Source organism: Microtus oregoni, unplaced genomic scaffold (genome assembly GCF_018167655.1).
Source record: "Microtus oregoni isolate MIOR12 unplaced genomic scaffold, Mior012 000014F_ref0000157, whole genome shotgun sequence".
NCBI classification, from domain to species: Eukaryota; Metazoa; Chordata; class Mammalia; order Rodentia; family Cricetidae; genus Microtus; species Microtus oregoni.
The window spans coordinates 18,916,412-18,934,736 of NW_024543073.1; the positions used below are offsets into that span (position 1 = coordinate 18,916,412).

An 18,325-nucleotide genomic window follows, 5' to 3' on the forward strand; every position below is an offset into this window, starting at 1 on the left:
GAAATTTTACTGCTACGCTGTACTATTTCCCATTCTCTGTTCCCTATCCTCACCCCTCCATTTCACCTTAAAGAAAAAGCAAAGAATGTATGTTCAGAACATGATTTATAAGTTGTTTTGGAGAATGTATAGGGAATATAGCAATACAAAAACACCCCTTACTATCTAATTAATGAAGAGACGAGAAAACTTCTATTATAGGATAGTACCATGATCAGTGAGGAATACAGGCATTCTTTCAGTGAACTGCAATTCGCTTACCTTTTGTACAAATCTATGAGTCCCAACAGAAGAAAAGGCATCTCCAGACGGCAAAGACGTAGGCCAGTGTAACCTGGCCTTCTCGTTCTGTGACTAAGAAAAACATATGTTAACATGACATGCTTCTGAGGTATATTTTGCAGCCTACAAATGGCTTCTATAATCTGAAACTAACATTTTATTGGTAAACATGTTAGCAATAATTAATGAATGAGGAAGCTACCCTACAGACACAGTTTTGCTCAATCCTGACACTTGCTTCAGACATCCCACATCGGTCTCTTCTTACTCCACAGATACTACATTAGATCACAGCAAAGCTCTTTTATATTGCTCCCAGCCAAAATTCTCTCACCCACTACTTGTACACTATCAAGTCTCATGAGTCAAGGTTAGTATTACTGCCAGGTTTACTTTTTTATTGTTTTTGGTTTTCTGAGACAGGGTTTCTCTGTAGCTTTGGAGTCTGTCCTGGAACTAGCTTATCGACCAGGCTGGCCTTGAACTCATAGAGATCCATCTGCTTCTGCCTCCCAAGTTCTGGGATTAAAGGAGTGTGCTACCACTGCCTGGCTACTGCCAAGTTTCTTTTATCTAAGGTCTGGTCAAATCATTTCGATTATTCTACTGCATCCAGGACCAGCAGGTATTGCCCACAGATTGTCATCAGAACCAATATCGTTTGCTTCCCTCTGGGTTCTTTTTTTTTTTTTTTTTAAATATTTATTTATTTATTAGGTATACAACACTCTGTCTGTGTGTATGCCTGCAGGCCAGAAGAGGGCACCAGACCCCATTACAGATGGCTGTGAGCCACCATGTGGTTGCTGGGAATTGAACTCAGGATCTTTGGAAGCGCAGGCAATGCTCTTAACCTCTGAGCCATCTCTCCAGCCCCCTCTGGGTTCTTTTTTGTTTTGTTTTTTTAATTAGATTTTTAAAAAATACCAATCCACGTTCCCACTCTCTCCTCTCCTCCTATTCCCTCCACACAACCTCCCACCACTCCCCCTTCCAATCCTCAGAGAGGGTAAGGCACATTGCTTTGTGGAAAGTGCAAGGCCCTCCCTACTATATCTAGGCTGAGTGAGATATACATTCAAAGAGAATAAGTTCCCAAAAAGCCAGTACATGCAGTAGGGATAAATCCTGGTGCCAGTGTCAGTGGCCCCGCAGTCTGCCCCAGCCAAGCAACTGTCAACCACATTTAGAGGGACTAGTTTAACCCTTCTGGGCTCTTAAGATCATTTCATGTATGTGGTTTTTTTTAAATCTCCTTTCAATAAAGGCAGTCTGCTTCATCTCACTATCTAACTCCTATTTACCTGATACTTGCCTTCCTACCTCTTCTTCAGTTAATCTGATTTCTTTTTCATACATTCAAATAAATACTTACTAAAAGTAATGTGTTGGTGTGTTTGCACTCATCTCTTAACTACAGAGAAGACAGATGATAATTTGTATTCAGTGCTGTCTTGTTGACCAATTCATTTCATGTACTTTGTTTGCAAATAATTTAAACTACAAAATGTGTAATGAGGGTGTCACTTGGAGAGAATCTTTGTAGTGGCTATTCTTGAACTGCTAAATATCACACACTGAGAACAGAGAGGTAAATGATTTAAACTTGTAGACTGATCTTATGGACCACCGATGCTCACTACTTTATAGTATTTTCACGTCATTTCTATCTTTGCCACACTGACAGAGATACAAAATGAAGAAGACTGATTATAATGAGTTCACTATTATTCCCAAATACACATTCTAAAAACAAACAAACAACAACAAAATGATGCTACTTCAGGTTGTACTTTAGGCTTCTAAGAACAACCTTAGGCTTCCAAAATCATACATTAATTGGGAATTGGAATTTTAACTGAATGCAGTGTAACATCTTTTGAGTTAAAAAAAAAAAAGAAAGAAGCTTTACAGATTACTATGGAGTGAACTTTTAAAACACTGACTTAAGAATATAAAGAAAAAAATATGAGAAGCAGATAGGTTATTTACCATGAAGGAGTTACTCCTGGCTACTTAGCTTAGCGAACTGATATAATGGATAGATTTGTGGTATAAAAATAATACAGAAATGATACTCCACATCTAGGTTAGTTACACTTGCCTCAGGAGGCACTTTCAACTATAAATAGGACAGCTTGAAGGCAGCAAATCAAAGAGAAATAAGTAAGTAAAATTCACCCTTTCTACCATCTGGTGGTAAAATATAGTAAATAAATTGTAATAGAATTGACGCCAGGAATCAAAATAATCTTGAAAACGGAATTTAAATATTTAAAAAAATTCTTTCAGTCAATTCCTATAAAAGGAGCTGGGTATAAATGCTGTGACTTTAGTGAGTACTGCAAAGCAAAGTAAAAGTGAGGAAGAACTGAAGGTGAAGGCTGAAGGCAATAAACGAGCTAATAATAAAAGCTGGGTGGTACTAATGCTAAAAACAAAATCTCTAAAACCTGTGAATATAGATGGTACTTGAGAAGACTTTTAGAGAGGCCCTTCTGATATCAGAATGGTTAAGGCTGAATTCTTTAAAAGTAACAGAAGAATAGGCAGAACATTTTCATTTAAGCTCACATTAACTATGTATACTTCTTTTGAAGAATTATTGGCTTTTTTGTTTGGAAATTAAAATATAAAGGAACCGACTCACAAAGATTCTTTAATACTTATAATAGCTAATATTTTGGTTACATTCAGTTTTCCAATTCTATAAATACACATCAAGGAACACCTGTGATGTTAAAAGGAATGTGAGTAGATATACCTGCTCCTCTATTTTATCTTGTCTGTCAAGAGCAGCTTCAACAGCATCAAAGAACTCCTCCTCATTAATCAGACTGTTTGGACCCTCCTAGATAACAGACAGGAAAACAAACAGCAACTATTTCATTTATTTAAAGAAACAGAAACATCGACAACTTTGATATTACCTCTGAGAGGATAAAGCTCAAAACTGACCTAATATACATTTATTGAACAAAAAACTTTTTCTTTTTTTTGATTTTTCGAGACAGGGTTTCTCCATAGCTTTTTTGGTTCCTGTCCTGGAACTAGCTATTGTAGACCAGTATTCTTCTAGTTAGTTAATACTAGTATAGTATTAACCACAGTGGTAACACATACTCCAAAAAATCATAAGTAATACAATTAAATACCTCATGCACCATATTTTTTGATTTGTGAAACAGGGTCTTACTTTGTACTCTACATTATCCTAAACTCACTCTGATGCCTTCACTGCATCACACTTGGCAGCTTCATAAGAACTGGACTTACAGATTTAAGCCATTCTATCAGGTTCATCTGCTGTAAACTGGCTAATACTGTTTCAAGGTTTAAGATCTATAACAGGGATTACTGAACTGCCAGAATCCAGTCTGCTTTCTACTTTTCTATGGTCCTGTGAGCTTAAGAATTTCAACATTGTAAGGGTAAAAAAAAACAAAACAACAAAAAACAAAACAAAACAAAAAAACATTTTATAGCAACCAAATTACTTGAAATTAAACTTTTATTGCCTATAAAGTTATATTTGGCCATACTCATGATCATAATTAAATAAATTATAAACAAGATAATTAAAATTGTAGAAACAGGGCTGGAAAAATAACTAATGTGTAAAGCATGCATGGGAACTTGGGTTCAGATCCTCAGCACCCATGTAAAAGCTGGGATCAAAGGCACATGCCTGCAACCCCAGCATCAGAGGATAGAGACAGGTAGATCCTGGGTCTTGCTGGCGAGCCAGCTTGGCCAAAATAGTGAGCTCTGGGTTCAGTGAGAAACTCTGTCTACAAAATAAGGTAGAGACTGACAGAGGACATCTGATAGCAACCATGTCACCACACCTGCACACACATTATCTGTCAAGAAAAAAATAGCTTAAAACTTCAAAAGGAATGAAGTATAAAGATAGACAATAGTTTACTTGGGAACTTTATACTTTCTTATTTTTGTTTGCTTTTATAATGCAGAGACTTGAACATGGGATCTTTATGCTTGGTGACAGCTCTACCAATGAATTATATTCCTTTGCTGAGAACTGTTCAGTTTAGAATTAAAATTCACAGGGATTTTAAAAAACTGGACTAAACTTAGACATTTTAAAAAAGAATTATGTGAGACAGAGTCTCATGCAGCCCAGCTTGGCCTTAGACTTCTGATCATCCTGCTACTAACTCTCAGTACTCAGATTTCATGTCACCAAGCTGGTTCATTATTTTCCACTAAGAAAAAAAAAGGAAGGCGTACTTTAAACAAGATGGAATAAAAATATTCAGCAGATGGGTTCACTGTTTAGAGCACTTGCTGTTCTTACAAAGGACCCAGGTTCAGTTGCCAGCATCCACACTGTGGCTCATAACCAAATGAAACTTCAGTTTCAGGGAATCTGATGTCCTCTAAGAACTCAGGGGCACCAGGAATGTATGCGGAGAACATGCATATATACAATCAAAATGGTCCTGCACATAAAAAATACAATGAAAAAAATCTTTAAATAATAAAAAAGACTTCAACAAATGATACTGGAATGTAGATTCCCATGTCCTATCATAATTTAAAAAAAATCAGCTCTATTGGGTATGGTGGTACACAGCTTAATCCTAGAGGCAGAGGCAGGGGACAAACCAGCCTGGGCTATAACAGGCACTGTCTCAAAAGAATATACAAAAAAAAAAAAATCCAGGATGTATTAAATATATTTAGAAGAAACCATTAAGTATAAATAATTATTTGCTAAGACTAGCAGAAGAAAGATTCATTATAAGGAAGCTTAAAATTTCATATGATAAATCAATAATCAATAAGGATTTTTAGACAGACTCTTACTCTAGTTTTGTAGCTCATGGTGACACAAGCCATGATGTCTGACTCAACAAGATATGTCTAAAGCTTTGGAGATGGCAAAAAGAATCTTTTTTTATAAAAAGCTTGGCATTTATATAGATCATTAAGTTAATCCTGAGGAAAAATTACATATATAGAACACTTAAAGGTTATAAAAGTACTAAAGGTCACTTTTGTGATAGATGTGGCCCCCACAATCTAAGTCCGTACTTCATAATCTGGTCCTCCAAAACGGGGTTTCTTCTTAAGTTCTGCCATCGCATTCTTGTATGCTTCTTCTAATCGTCTCCTCTTCTCCGAATCCTAAGTAGGTAGGAGAAGGAGAGAAAGTAACTGATTTAGTGAGCATTTTAAATATCATAAAAAGACTTGGCAGTGACTTTCTGTGTAACTGACCAAAAAATAACTACTACTGTGAGAAACACAAATGTTCCTCTGCCTAGGAAGACTTTCTGGTGGGATACACACGGCACAGAGGCTACTATCTGAATCAATGTTAATATCACCTCTATGCACATTAAGTACTGAGTGGTTAAGAAATGTTAAAGTGTTCAAACTTAAAACAAGATAAATAAGCACCAGAGAAATGGAGGCTGCAAATTCCTGTACTCCTCCCCACCACAACACCATTATTTATTGTTGTGAGGGGGGGAAAAACAAGTATTGAATGTCAGAAATAAAAGAACTCAATTTTTGATAGACAATAGCAGTCAACACTAAATTTTAAAAACGATTTCTTATTCTTATTGCTGGTTAAAACTCTACTTTAGGACTGAAAAAGACTGATGACTTATTTTAACTCTTCCATTTTATAGATAGAGCCAACAGTGTTAAAGATTCAAGTTGAAAACTTAAAGGCTGGGCCAAACAGAACCTTCCTGCCACAACATGGGTCACTGGATCAAATCTGATGTAATACCTAGTCAAGACAGATACCCTTCACTGTATCACTTTAAGTATTTTCAAGTTTAGACAGTTGGGCTAATTTAATGGGTAAATTAAACACACACACGCGTGCATACACACACAAATCTAGTTACAAGTATCACATCCACATTGAAGCTAGTATGCCTTATCGTCAATAAACACATTTTTTTCTTAGTAATATTAACTAAATTATTTAACCTTGAAATTTTAGTCTTCCTGAGTACGACTGGCTAGAAATTAAGTACAATTCTAAAGAAGGAATTATTCTTATAGATAACCACAAAATGATCATGTATAAATAATATTTTGGTTAAAGAATACTTGAGTGAACATTTTAAGTTTAAAAAATATAAAACAATTCTATTATATAGCTGTTATTATCATCACATATCTAATGTGCACTATAGAGTATAAGTTTCTTTAGGGAGTGTTTCCTGTTTATTATTTCTCTATTCCTAGCTTACAGAAGACATGAGAACAATTTGGAACGAAACACCATCAATGAAATCACATTGATATTGTGCCTTCTTTCTTGATTTTATGAATTATATAAACGATATTTAGTGATAAACAACTTCCTTGAATTAACTGACTTCATTACTTTTATTGTGCCTAATTTATAAATTAAACTTTATCATAGGCATGAGTCTGTAGGAAAAAACAGTGCATAAAGAGTTTGATACTATTTGTGATTTTACATCTACTGGGAGTTTTGGAACATGTGTATCAGGTAAAGGTTTGCATACTGCTAGTTACTACGGCTCCCTCTCCCTGGTGCTTGAGAACTCTGAACAGCTCTCTTCTTTTCTAAAGCCAAGAACTGTTTTCAATACACAGTGCTGTTTCTGTCCTGCATCATAGTGGTGTTACAACAACCGTTGTTTCTATCCTGCATCACAGTGGTGTTACAACAACCATTGTTTCTATCCTGCATCATAGTGGTGTTACAACAACTGTTGTTTCTATCCTGCATCATAGTGGTGTTACAACAACCGTTGTTTCTGGCCTGCATCACAGTGGTGTTACAACAACCGTTGTTTCTATCCTGCATCATAGTGGTGTTACAACAACCGTTGATGCTTTTCTTAGTTTCTTGCTCAAACTGAAAGGCCTTCACACACTGTAAGCAGTAACAGTTTCTAATGAAAGTGACCCCGACTGATGGTTAGCCTACGATCCAGAGCAGATATACCCAGAGCAAGAAAATCTGCTTTAGCTTTGCTTCTTAGCACTTTGGACAAGTCTTTGACTTCTGAAAAATGATGGTGTTGAGCCAGAACTAGATTTTCTAAGGTGTGTTTTAATTTTAGCATTTGACTATTTTACAAATGTTATATTTTAAACAGAAGTTTCCCACAAAGAAAATTCAGTGAGCCATAGTTCACATTAAAAGATAGAAATTCGGCCCCGGGTTCCTCCCGGGGCTACGCCTGTCTGAGCGTCGCTTACAAGATAAAAAAGAAAGCAAAAAAAAAAAAAAAAAAAAGCTAGAAATTTATGTTATAACATTATTATCAATGTTGCTGATTAAATAAAGGTGGGAAAATGGAGCATTGGGCAAATATTTGAACAATATAATGTATGTTAAGTGATATCAGTGACCGGGGAAAACATAATGGCTATGAATGTAACAAGTAAATATTTAACTTTATAAATCAGTGCTCAAGTTAGTTCATTATAACTTAAATACAGACTCAAACTTTATACACTAAAAGAGTAATGGAAAATGCACATCTATACCAAATCATCATAAATAATATTTAAAGAAATTTTACCTTAAATATAATCAAGAGAACATGTATAATAACTGAGTTAATCATTGGTAAATAATGAGTTGAGGATTCTGATCAAATGGCAAAATAAAAGCTCCAATACGTCTATCCATCCAGAGGTCCTTCCCCTCAGAAATTCAATGAACACAGAGTTTAAAATATTATTATTTTTTTTTTTTTTGTTTTTCGAGACAGGGTTTCTCTGTGGTTTTGGAGCCTGTCCTGGAACTAGCTCTTGTAGACCAGGCTGGTCTCGATAAAATATTATTTTTAAAATGAAGAAAAATTATAGTCTTACCTTATCATGTCTTTTTTGCCAGCTCTCTTCCCGTTTCACCATTAATTCAATACAATGAGAAAGTGTGGCAAGGATTCCAGCAGTAGTTGCTTTAAAAGTTATTGCTTCCCCTTTAAAGTCTATACCATTAATTCCCTTTGGGGTTATATGTGGAAATACTGAAAGAGAAAGTTATTCACTGAAAAATCATTCAAATGAAATGATTTCACTACATTTAAGACTAGCAGGTATTTATAAAACTAGCAAATCAGATCAAGGTTTGGACTGTACCTGTCCTCCTGCACACCATCATTAGAATCCCACCGTGCTGGGAGCAGAGCTCCACGGCATTTCCTAGATTCTATTTCCTGAACTAATTCGCTGTATGTACTCAGTGAGTCCAATAGGAGGAGGAGTGATACTCACAATGACATTCTGACATGTTTAAACTTAGGGGGACTTTATGTTAAAGTTATCTTACACTGGGGGCTAGGAATGGAATGTAGCTCCACGAACAAAGCTCTGGGTTTGATGACCCAGCACTGGGTGGGGTCGGGCGCGGGGTGGGGGGGCGCGGGGGGGGGGTGAGGGAGTGGGTAAAGGAAAGAACAAAGGATGTGAATACATTTCACCAAAAAAGAGATTGCAAGTAAGCACATTAGAAGATGCTTAGTTCCCACAGAAATGTAAATTAAAACCACAAGAAGTGCCTTGCACATTTTAAAAGTTTAATTTTGAGATTCTGTACAAAGGCATTTACAGAATAAGAAAAATTAAATATATGCCCATAAAGGCCTTTGTATGAATTGTCACAGTAGATTTATAGTATCCCCCCCAAAATAAACAACTCAATTCAAAACAAACAATCCATTCCTAAATGGATATGCAAATTGTAGTATATCCATACAGTGGAACATCACTCAGCAATAAGAATAAATCAACACACATGTATCAACTAGAAATCTTAAATTACATAAACCAAGCAAGAAAGTCTAAGAGTTCACTTAACTACTGGAAGATACAACCATATTCATTTATTTTGGCCCTGATGGATGTCACCTGGACTGTGTATGTAGGCAAGGTCTCTGCCACTGAGCTTTACCTCCAGCCATATTTAGTTCTTTAAAACATGGTTTTATTGAGATAAACTTTCCAGAAATTTCACTCATAAAATTCAGTTGTTTTTAGTATATTCAGTATAAATCAGCAGTAGCAAAATAAAATTCTACAACTATCCAGTCTACTAGAAATCGCTCCCCACTTTCCTTAAATCCTTGGATATGAGCAATTGTCGGCCTATTTTCTGCCTCCAAAATATTGCTTGGATATTTCATATAACAAGCATAAAAGCAGTATTGTGACAAAGTTTTATTTAACACATTTTCAAGATTTATCCATGTGCTAGGCATGGTGGCTCATGCCTATAATTCTAGCACTCAAGGGCTAAAATGGTAGTATTACCAAGTTCAAGGCCAGTTTGGGCTACAAAGCTAATCACTGCATCTCTTAAGCAAACAAAAATAAGATTCATGCTGGGTGTGGAGGTACACACACCTACTTTTAATCCCAGTACTCAGGAGGCAGAGGAAGGTATATTACTCTGAGTTTGGTTCAGTCTGTTCTACATAGTGAATTCAAAGCCAGTCTCTATGGGGTTTCAAGGTCCCTGTTGCTACCAAAAAGTATGCGGTCAGCTTTTCATCAACACCATTTAAGTGTTTCATGGCAGGACCTTTTAAAAGAACTGCAAAGTTTTGCAGCTATAGCTGAGTTAGGAAGCCTCTATTAAATGAGAGCGCTTGCCTCTAGCAAGCAGAGCCCACTTGAGAAAGTGCTGCTATCAAGAAGCCATACTTAACACTGTTATTTTGTGTCTTCCCAAGCTCTTTCAGGTTTTATGTGGATGCAGTTGCCCACGTTGGGCACCATTCTGTTGACCGAGGTTTCTGTCCTGCCCAGTTCCCGCAGTCGTTAAGTTCCAAAGAAATCACATAAAGGTCTACATTAATTATAAACTGGCCTAGTATCTTAGACTTCTTATAACTTATTTTAGCCCATAATTCTTGTCTGTGTTAGCCACATGGCTTAGTACCTTTTTCGGTGAGACAGTCACATCCTGCATCCTCTGCATCTGGGTCACTGACTGCAGACTGAAACTTCCCTCTTTCCAGAATTCTCGTTGCCCTACCTCTACTTCCTGCCTGGCTACTGGCCAATCAGCGGTTTATTAAAAATAATACAAGTGACAGGATAAAAGACTATTGTCAAGTCAAGGCTTTAGTAAGATAAGGCTATATAGTAAGACCCAGACTCAAAAACTAATAGAGTGGGAAAGAGGTGAGGCAGTTAAGAGAACTTCCTGTTCTTTCAGAGGCTGAGTTCATTCAGTTCTTAGTATTCATAATTGCCTATAAGTCTAGATCCATGGGATTCAATGCCCACTTCTGGCCTTTTAGGGGAGTCTGTCATGTATATGTACACACACGCATGCACACAATTTTCAGATTGTTCATAGCATGTACAAATATAACTGCTATTTTATACATATGTCTTACACCTTGCAAACTTGCTCCTTCATTTATAGTTCTAATAGTTCTTAATAGACTTGTTCGAATTTCTTTAAAAGCTTTTCTTTTTGTTATGTGGGGCTAAAGTTCAGGGCCTTGTGCATACTAGACAAGCTCTGCCCCTGAGCTATACTCCCAAACCCTAAAATTTTCTTTGTATAGATCATACTAAAAATTCTTTGTTTGTAGATGCAGTAGCATCTGCAAACAGACTAAAGTTTGGATGATTTTTGTTTTCTTACTGAAGACATTAATTATAATTCCCTGCTTTGTCTGAGTTTATCTAGTTTGTGTGTGCTTGTCACTATCTTTTAGGTAGGAGTCTTTCTACAAATGTATCTAGACCTGATCTATATCTATATATGTACAAAGAGACACTAAAGAAGTGAGCAAGCCTTTCAACTAGTTGGGTTGAAGCGTGATCTGGAGTCAGCTTCCTGATGGTGGCATCCGCACAGCTCTCCTTACAGGTGTTTTCTCTAATGGCTATTCAGTTCTCTAAGAGCTGTCTTCCGATTTTATATCAGGAAACTACATCTGTTAGATGGTGTTTTGGGAACATGGTATAAGAAAGGGGCAAGAGTTGTATCTTTCAGTATTTAAATTTACCAAGCAAATAGTTTGGTACATAGTTAGAGTTCAATAGTCACCACATATAATTCTAGTCATTTGTGTGTATGTGTGTATATATATGTTTGTGTGTGTGATGCATGCAGTACATTTAGATATGCATGTGTAGGCCAGAGTTCAATGTTGGCTGGTTCATTCAGTTGCTTTTTACCTTATTTTTTGAGGTAAGGTCTCCCACTGAACCTAGAGCTCACTGATGTGGTTGAACCACATTAAGTAACCAACATGCCACAGAGAACCTTCTCTGTCTGCCTTCCCAGTGCTGGAATTATAGGTGCAGACTGCTGTGCCTTGCTCTTTTAGATTGATGCTAAGGATCAAACAAATCCTCATGCTTATGCAGCAAGAACTTTACTGAGGGAGCCTTGCTGGATAGTTTTATGGCGCAAGCTAAAGTTCCTGAAAGGCAGGACTCTCAATTCAGTGGGCTGGGTACTGGAGAGATGGCTCAGCGGTTAAGAACACTGATTGCTCATCTAGAGGGTCCTGATTCAATTCCCAGCACCCACATGGCAGTTCACAACTGTCTGTAACTTCAGTTCCAAAGGATTTGACACCCTCGCACAGACATACACGAAGGTAAAAACACTAATGCATTAAAAGAGAGAAAGAGAGGAGGAGGGGGGAGGGAGGAAGGAAGCAGGTTGAGTAAGCTACGTAGAGAAGCCAGTAAGCAGCATCCCTCTTTGGCTTTTGCATCAGCTCCTGGCACTGGGTTCCTGCCCTGTTTGAGTTCCTTTCCTGACTTCCTTTCATGATGAATAGTGGAGGTGCTAAGCTACATAAGCCCTTTCCTTCCCAACTTGTGTTTTGATCTTGGTGTTTCACGGAAGCAATAGAAACCTTAACCAAGACAGGAGTCGTCTTGCCAGCTTTATTAATTACTTTCTTGATAGCACAATACAATTACCTTTGGCTGTATTCCTTAATACAGAATTCCCAAATCTAGGAATTTCCACTTCTATCTAAAGAAAAGGTCCCCTATTCCTCATAATGTTTTGCCTTGCCCAGTTCTCATATAAGGGGATGTGTTATATGTCATGTTTTGTGGATATCCATGACAGACCTGCCCTTTTCTGAAATGAAACAGAGGAGTGGATGGGATGTGGGGTAGAGGGACTGGGAGGAGAGGTAGAAGGGGAAACTATGATCTGAATGCATAATAAATTAACTTAAAAAATAAAAAAAGGTCCATTCTAAGACAATATATTCCCTCTGCATTAAAATTCCTATAGGGGATTACTTGGAGGGTAATATGATCAGAATGCAGTTAACATTTGGATCCACATGATCCACATGTGCCTCCTGCAATTTCTCTTTAATCAAATAGATTCTCTCTCTGCTTTGACTGGAACTATTAAAAATGGGCCAGGCAGTGTTTAAATGAATACAGTTTCCATGTAATTATTTTGGGTGTAAAGCTAGCCGTGTGGGAGCTGGGCGGGACAAAAAGCAGGCCTGCTCACCTCCTCGCTACAATTCCTAACTAAGAATAAGCCTCTGTGTGTGATTTATTTGGGAGCTGGGTGGTAAACTCCCCAAAAACCAAGAGAGTAAAACATCACATAACATAATCTCACAAAATATATTCCATCTGATAGAGGAAGAAAAGGTATTACTTACATTTTTCCTTATTACCATTGGTATTGTGCAAAAAGTCTCCATCAGAACGAGTTGTAGGGAAGTCATCTTCATCATCTTCTACTACTAAAAAATATTTAAAAATATTACAGTGAAAATTGGTTTATTCTGATCTTCAAATGAGCAAAAGCTCTTACTCATTTTTTGTGTTTTCACTGGCTATGAAGACATGCTTAATAAATATGTTGTGGAATGATATTAAATATATTACTTTAAAAATGTATTGTCATCTGTGGAATAGATGGTTATTGAGCTATTACCCTTTACAGTCTTTTGTAGTTTGAAAGAAAATGGCCCCCAAAGGGAGTGACACTATTAGGAGGTGTGGCCTTGTGGAATAGGTGTGGTCTTGTTGGAGGAACTATGCCACTGTAGAGCTAGACTTGGAGGTCTCATATATGCTCAAGATACCAAGATACTAGCCACTATCTCAGACCACTTCTGATTCCCTGCCAAGGACTCAGCTCCTTTTCCAGAACCATGTCTCCTGCACATCGTATGTCCTGCCATGATAACAATGGACTCAACCTCTGGCACTGTAAGCTGCCACCTCATTAAATGTTTTCCTTTCCTAGAGTTGCTGTCGTCATGGTGTCCCTAAACAGCAGTAGATGCCCTAACTAAGGGCTCTTTCTACCTTTAATATGGTCAATTTTATGACACTTTAATTATTCTAGAAGGGTCTAGGCAAGACAAAAGCACTTGCCACCATGCCTGACAGAGTTCAACCCTAAGAACCAATATGGTAGAAGTCAATAATCAACTCCCCCGAGCTGTCCTCTAATTTCAACATAGGGACTGCATGGCGCATGCAAGGCCACATACCTATCTACACATATACAGATATAAACAAAATAAAAATTTGAAGAGGCATAGAAGAACTGACAGCTGTAAAGTGAGCAATACCTTTTTTATCTTCTGGAAATTCTCCAATCTGCTATTTTTGTATATACAGGAAAATAATACTTGTAGATGTGATGTCAATTTTCATTTATTTCAATGTAGATGTGCTCCTGGATATCCCTTTTAATTTTTCCAATTCCAAACAATTAAAACTTGAAAACAACATATGATTCTTCTTTTTATGATCTGCCTGCTTCTGGCCCCCGCCCCATCTCCGAGTGCAAAGATTAAAGGTGTGTACCACCATGACTGGCTCCTCTTTTTTTTTTTTTTTTAACGTACACTATTCCCTTTTCTTCTGCCCAGTATGTTCTGATTTTATTATATGCATTCTGTTTATAAAATTTATTTTTGGAACCTCAGCTCTCAACTACTTTGCCTTTCATCAAGCCTTTTTTTATCCAATTAATAAAAAATAATATTTACATCCTGACCACTGCTTCCCCTTTCCCTCTTCTTCCAGCCCTCCCTCTCTCTCCTGTGTCTCCCCTTTCATCAAGCTATTTATTTATTTATTTATTTATTATGTATACAATATTCTGTCTGTGTGTCTGAAGGCCAGAAGAGGGCGCCAGACCTCTTTACAGATGGTTGTGAGCCACCATGTGGTTGCTGGGAATTGAACTCAGGACCTTTGGAAGAGCAGGCAGTGCTCTTAACCACTGAGCCATCTCTCCAGCCCTCATCAAGCTTTTTAATGGCTCCTTAGTTTTGAGACAGGATCAACAGTGGACCTATGATCCCCCTACTCTATCCTTTGTTATGACCTCCTTGTTTTACATTTTTAATATGAATACTTGACAAGATGCAACAAGCTGAAAGTTCTTGACCCCCCATGTATCCTAAAAATATTAAAAAATTATCTTCACATTATATGTTTAAAGTATAAATATAACATAAATTTTCTGCTCAGTCTAGGGTTCTCTTCCAAAGACATCTCATGATGTCTATAGAACATATATTTTACAATTTAAAATAAGCCCCAAATACTTCTGATATCAAGCATTTTAGTATGTGTGTGTGTATGTGAGCAAGCACACACATGTGCATATGTGCATGCTAGTATGCATGTAAAGACCAGACAACATCAATGCCAGATGTCTTTTACTATTGATTTCTCCCTTTTCTTTTCAGACAGGGTTTCTCAGTGAACCATGCACTCACTCAGATTAGCTGGACTGGCTAGTCACTGCGTTAAACAGATCCATCTGTCTCTGCCCTCTATGGATTAGGGACACACACACAACACACACCTACCTCTGTGTGTACCTGAATCTGTCTGGCTTGGCTATTTCACATGGTTGTTGAGCCAAAATAAATAAATAAATACAAATAAATAGCCCTCCCTAATCTAGAGGCTTTAAATCCATTCATTCTCTAAGTAAAAATAGTGGCAATAGCTTAATTAACCTTTATCCCTTTGAAGTTCATCCTTGGAGACAGCATCAGCACAGACATCAAAGTACTTCTGGAGAGTATCAACTTGTCTACATAAGATATCTCTAAAGGTTTCCATTTCAGCCAATTTTTCACGTAAACTGTGTCCTTTCTGCAAAACACAAAGGAGAAGGAAGGTGTATGAATCACGTAACATGAACCTGAACTGTTGGCTCTATGATACTTAGTCACCTTTTTAGGCTGGTATGCTATCATTGAGGGAATAGAATAATTAGAGCTGTGAGTTCCAAAGTAATATTCCTAGGTACAGGCTTGAAGAGGACTTAACTAGTTGTCTGACCCTGACAAACCCATAGAAGAAGTCAATACTGATAATCTCTTCACATAACATAACATTTTCCTATTAAACACTGTGAAGAAACACAGACTTTGAAATGGGCAAATGCATTATTACACTGTTTAGTAGTATTGATGAGTGTTGTCAAGGGAACCCTGAAGGGAAGATATCAGACTGCACAAGTTATTTCGTTTCATTGCATATGAGTTATTTTACAAGTCTTTTGATAGAAAATCAAATAGTGTGATGTGATTTTTCTCAAGAGACACAAATAAACTTTGATTTGTGTAGAAGCATTGATTATTTTTGCAGTGCTGGTGATTTTGCATGTTAGTCAAGTGCTCTACCATTGAGCCACATCTACAGATGTTGGTCAGTTTTATATCAGCAAATCATTTTAATATTTTCCAGATGCTCCTTTGAACCAATCTATAAAATGATACCTTACCTAATTAATGAATGACAAGATCTCACATGTTCATTTTATAATTATGTATACCATGATTTCATCCCTTAAGAACTTATTTTATAACAACTTCAAGTAATTACATTGTGAAAAACTTCTTTTAAAAATCTATTAAGGGCTGGTCAGATGGCTCAGAGGATAAAGGAACCCACTGCCAAGCCTGACAACTGGAGTTTAGGTCCTGGGACTCATGTGGTGAAAGGACAAAATCAACCCTACTAACTGTCCTCTGAGTTCCATTTGCCTGTTGCTGCACACACACAAAAATAATAACCTAAGTTGTACCACAATATCCAATACTAAACTCACATGACATTGGCTTAAAGCACCATAATCACAAACCTTGAATGATGACGTGGATGTTGCAGAATAACCACTTGCTCCAGACACCAGTGACACCATTGAGCCATGTCTACGCAAGCTGGACTCAGATCCATATCCTGATTCAGTCTAAAAAAGAAAGTAAAGGCTACATGAAAAAAAAATAAATAAAAATATTTAAGAGGATGAAAAAAATCAGTAAGGTTATTATAAAAATTACCAAAATTTGGATTTACATAAAAAATAGCCAATCCACTGATGCAAGCAATACCTTTCACTTCTCCACTGATATTTTAATTTAGAATGTTACATGTTACACTAGCAGGCTAACAAGTTGTTTAATAATATGCTCTAATGTCAAATTCATAAGGAAAGAGAAGAGTTGTAAGCAGCAAATGGAGAAGGGTTTCTTTTTTTTTAAATTTTTTTTTTAAGATTTATTTATTATGTACACAGTGTTCAGCCTCCATGCCTGCAGGCCAGAAGAGGGCACCAGATCTCATTACAGATGGTTGTGAGCCACCATGTGGTTGCTGGGAATTGAACTCAGGACCTCCGGTAGAGCAGTCAGTACTCTTAACCTCTGAGCCATCTCTCCAGCCCATGGAGAAGGGTTTCAATGAGGAAAATGAAAAAGGTATGGAGCTGGTTGAGAAACAGTATTAATTTACTTTTGTTCTTTAGAGGCAAGTCATTGACCCTAACACATTAAATATACTGCTCCAGTGAAACTTTTCCTATGATCCCAATTTGTATCTATTTTATTTTTAAAAAGATTTTGTATTTATTTTTAAGTGTGTGTGCCTGTGTATGTGCATGCATGTGACTACCTATTTGGGTATGTGCACATGAGCTCAGGTACCCACGAAGGCCAGAGGCTTCTAATATCCTGGATTGGAGGTTGTGCGCTGCCTCTCAAGGGTGCTAGAAACTGAACTTAGGTCTTCTGGAAGTACAGTATGTGTTCTTCTCTGCTGAGCAATCGCTCCAATCCTATCTCAGTATTTTCAACCATACTTATTACATTATAATTATAGGTTTAGCGTTGAATTATAACAGCTTATGTTTAAAAATTGCTACTTGATTTGGATCTTTCTGAAAGCCGACTGTAAATGTTCTTTTTTTTTTAGTTGCCTTGACATTTCAACTTTGCTAGTCCATTATGTCATTGAGGGTAAATGTGACTCCTGGGTGTTTGCGTATAGTGCCAGTACTGCCATAAGATTTTAATGAGCTGGATAGCTTTCAGAAGATCCATTTTTATATTCTATTCTCAACCAAATGCACTACTAGTAATATTGTCAAAGTGTCAGCTATTTGAAAATTTTCCAAGTTCCTGAAACCAAAGATTTTGGATCCAAATACAGCGAATCATGTCTGGAAAGTTGGCTCAGTGGTTAATAGTACTTGTTGCTTTTGCAGAGGACCCAGGTTGACAGTTAGCATCCACATGGTGGTTTACAACACTCTGTAACTTCAGTCTTAGGGGATTCAATACCTTCTGACTTCTATGAGCACCAGGCACACATGTGGTACACATACTTATATGCAGATAAAATACTCATACTCAATAAAACAGAATAAATAAAGCTACTAATGAAACAACTAAAGTAAATCAATGCTTTTGTTGAAAAATTCAGGCATCTGTACCATATCATTTGCTGGAACATCACATTGTACCTATTACGGTTTTAAGCAAGTATATTTGCTTTTAATTTACAGTTTTAAACAAGTATATTTAATAGCTGCTGCAGGATGGTCTTTCTGTGTGCTGTGAATATGTATTGTCTTCCATTGGTTGATAAATAAAGCTGCTTTGACCTACGGCAAGGCAGGAAAGAGCAGGTGGAAAATCCAAGCAGCAGAAGAAAGGCAGAGTCTGGGAGACACCAGGCGGCCATCAAGGAAGCAAGACATGCAGAAAATGAGGTAATGCCACAGCCATGTGTGAATACT

The 18,325-nt window shown here is 37.1% G+C and overlaps 1 protein-coding gene across 3 annotated transcripts in view; it reads right to left on the reverse strand.

The window, feature by feature from the left end:
- Cert1 (ceramide transporter 1) overlaps positions 1-18,325 on the reverse strand; it is a 107,947-nt gene that overhangs the window by 19,224 nt on the left and 70,398 nt on the right. For 2 of the 3 annotated variants that reach the window (XM_041663245.1, XM_041663244.1), the window contains exons 4-10: positions 16,391-16,498; positions 15,258-15,396; positions 12,927-13,010; positions 8,128-8,285; positions 5,341-5,433; positions 3,047-3,133; positions 262-354 (exon numbers count right to left, since the gene is read on the reverse strand). In XM_041663245.1, the coding sequence (XP_041519179.1) occupies positions 262-354; positions 3,047-3,133; positions 5,341-5,433; positions 8,128-8,285; positions 12,927-13,010; positions 15,258-15,396; positions 16,391-16,498 (762 nt within the window). The remainder of the gene's footprint in view (positions 1-261; positions 355-3,046; positions 3,134-5,340; positions 5,434-8,127; positions 8,286-12,926; positions 13,011-15,257; positions 15,397-16,390; positions 16,499-18,325) is intronic. The other variant, XM_041663243.1, reaches the window with a different exon arrangement.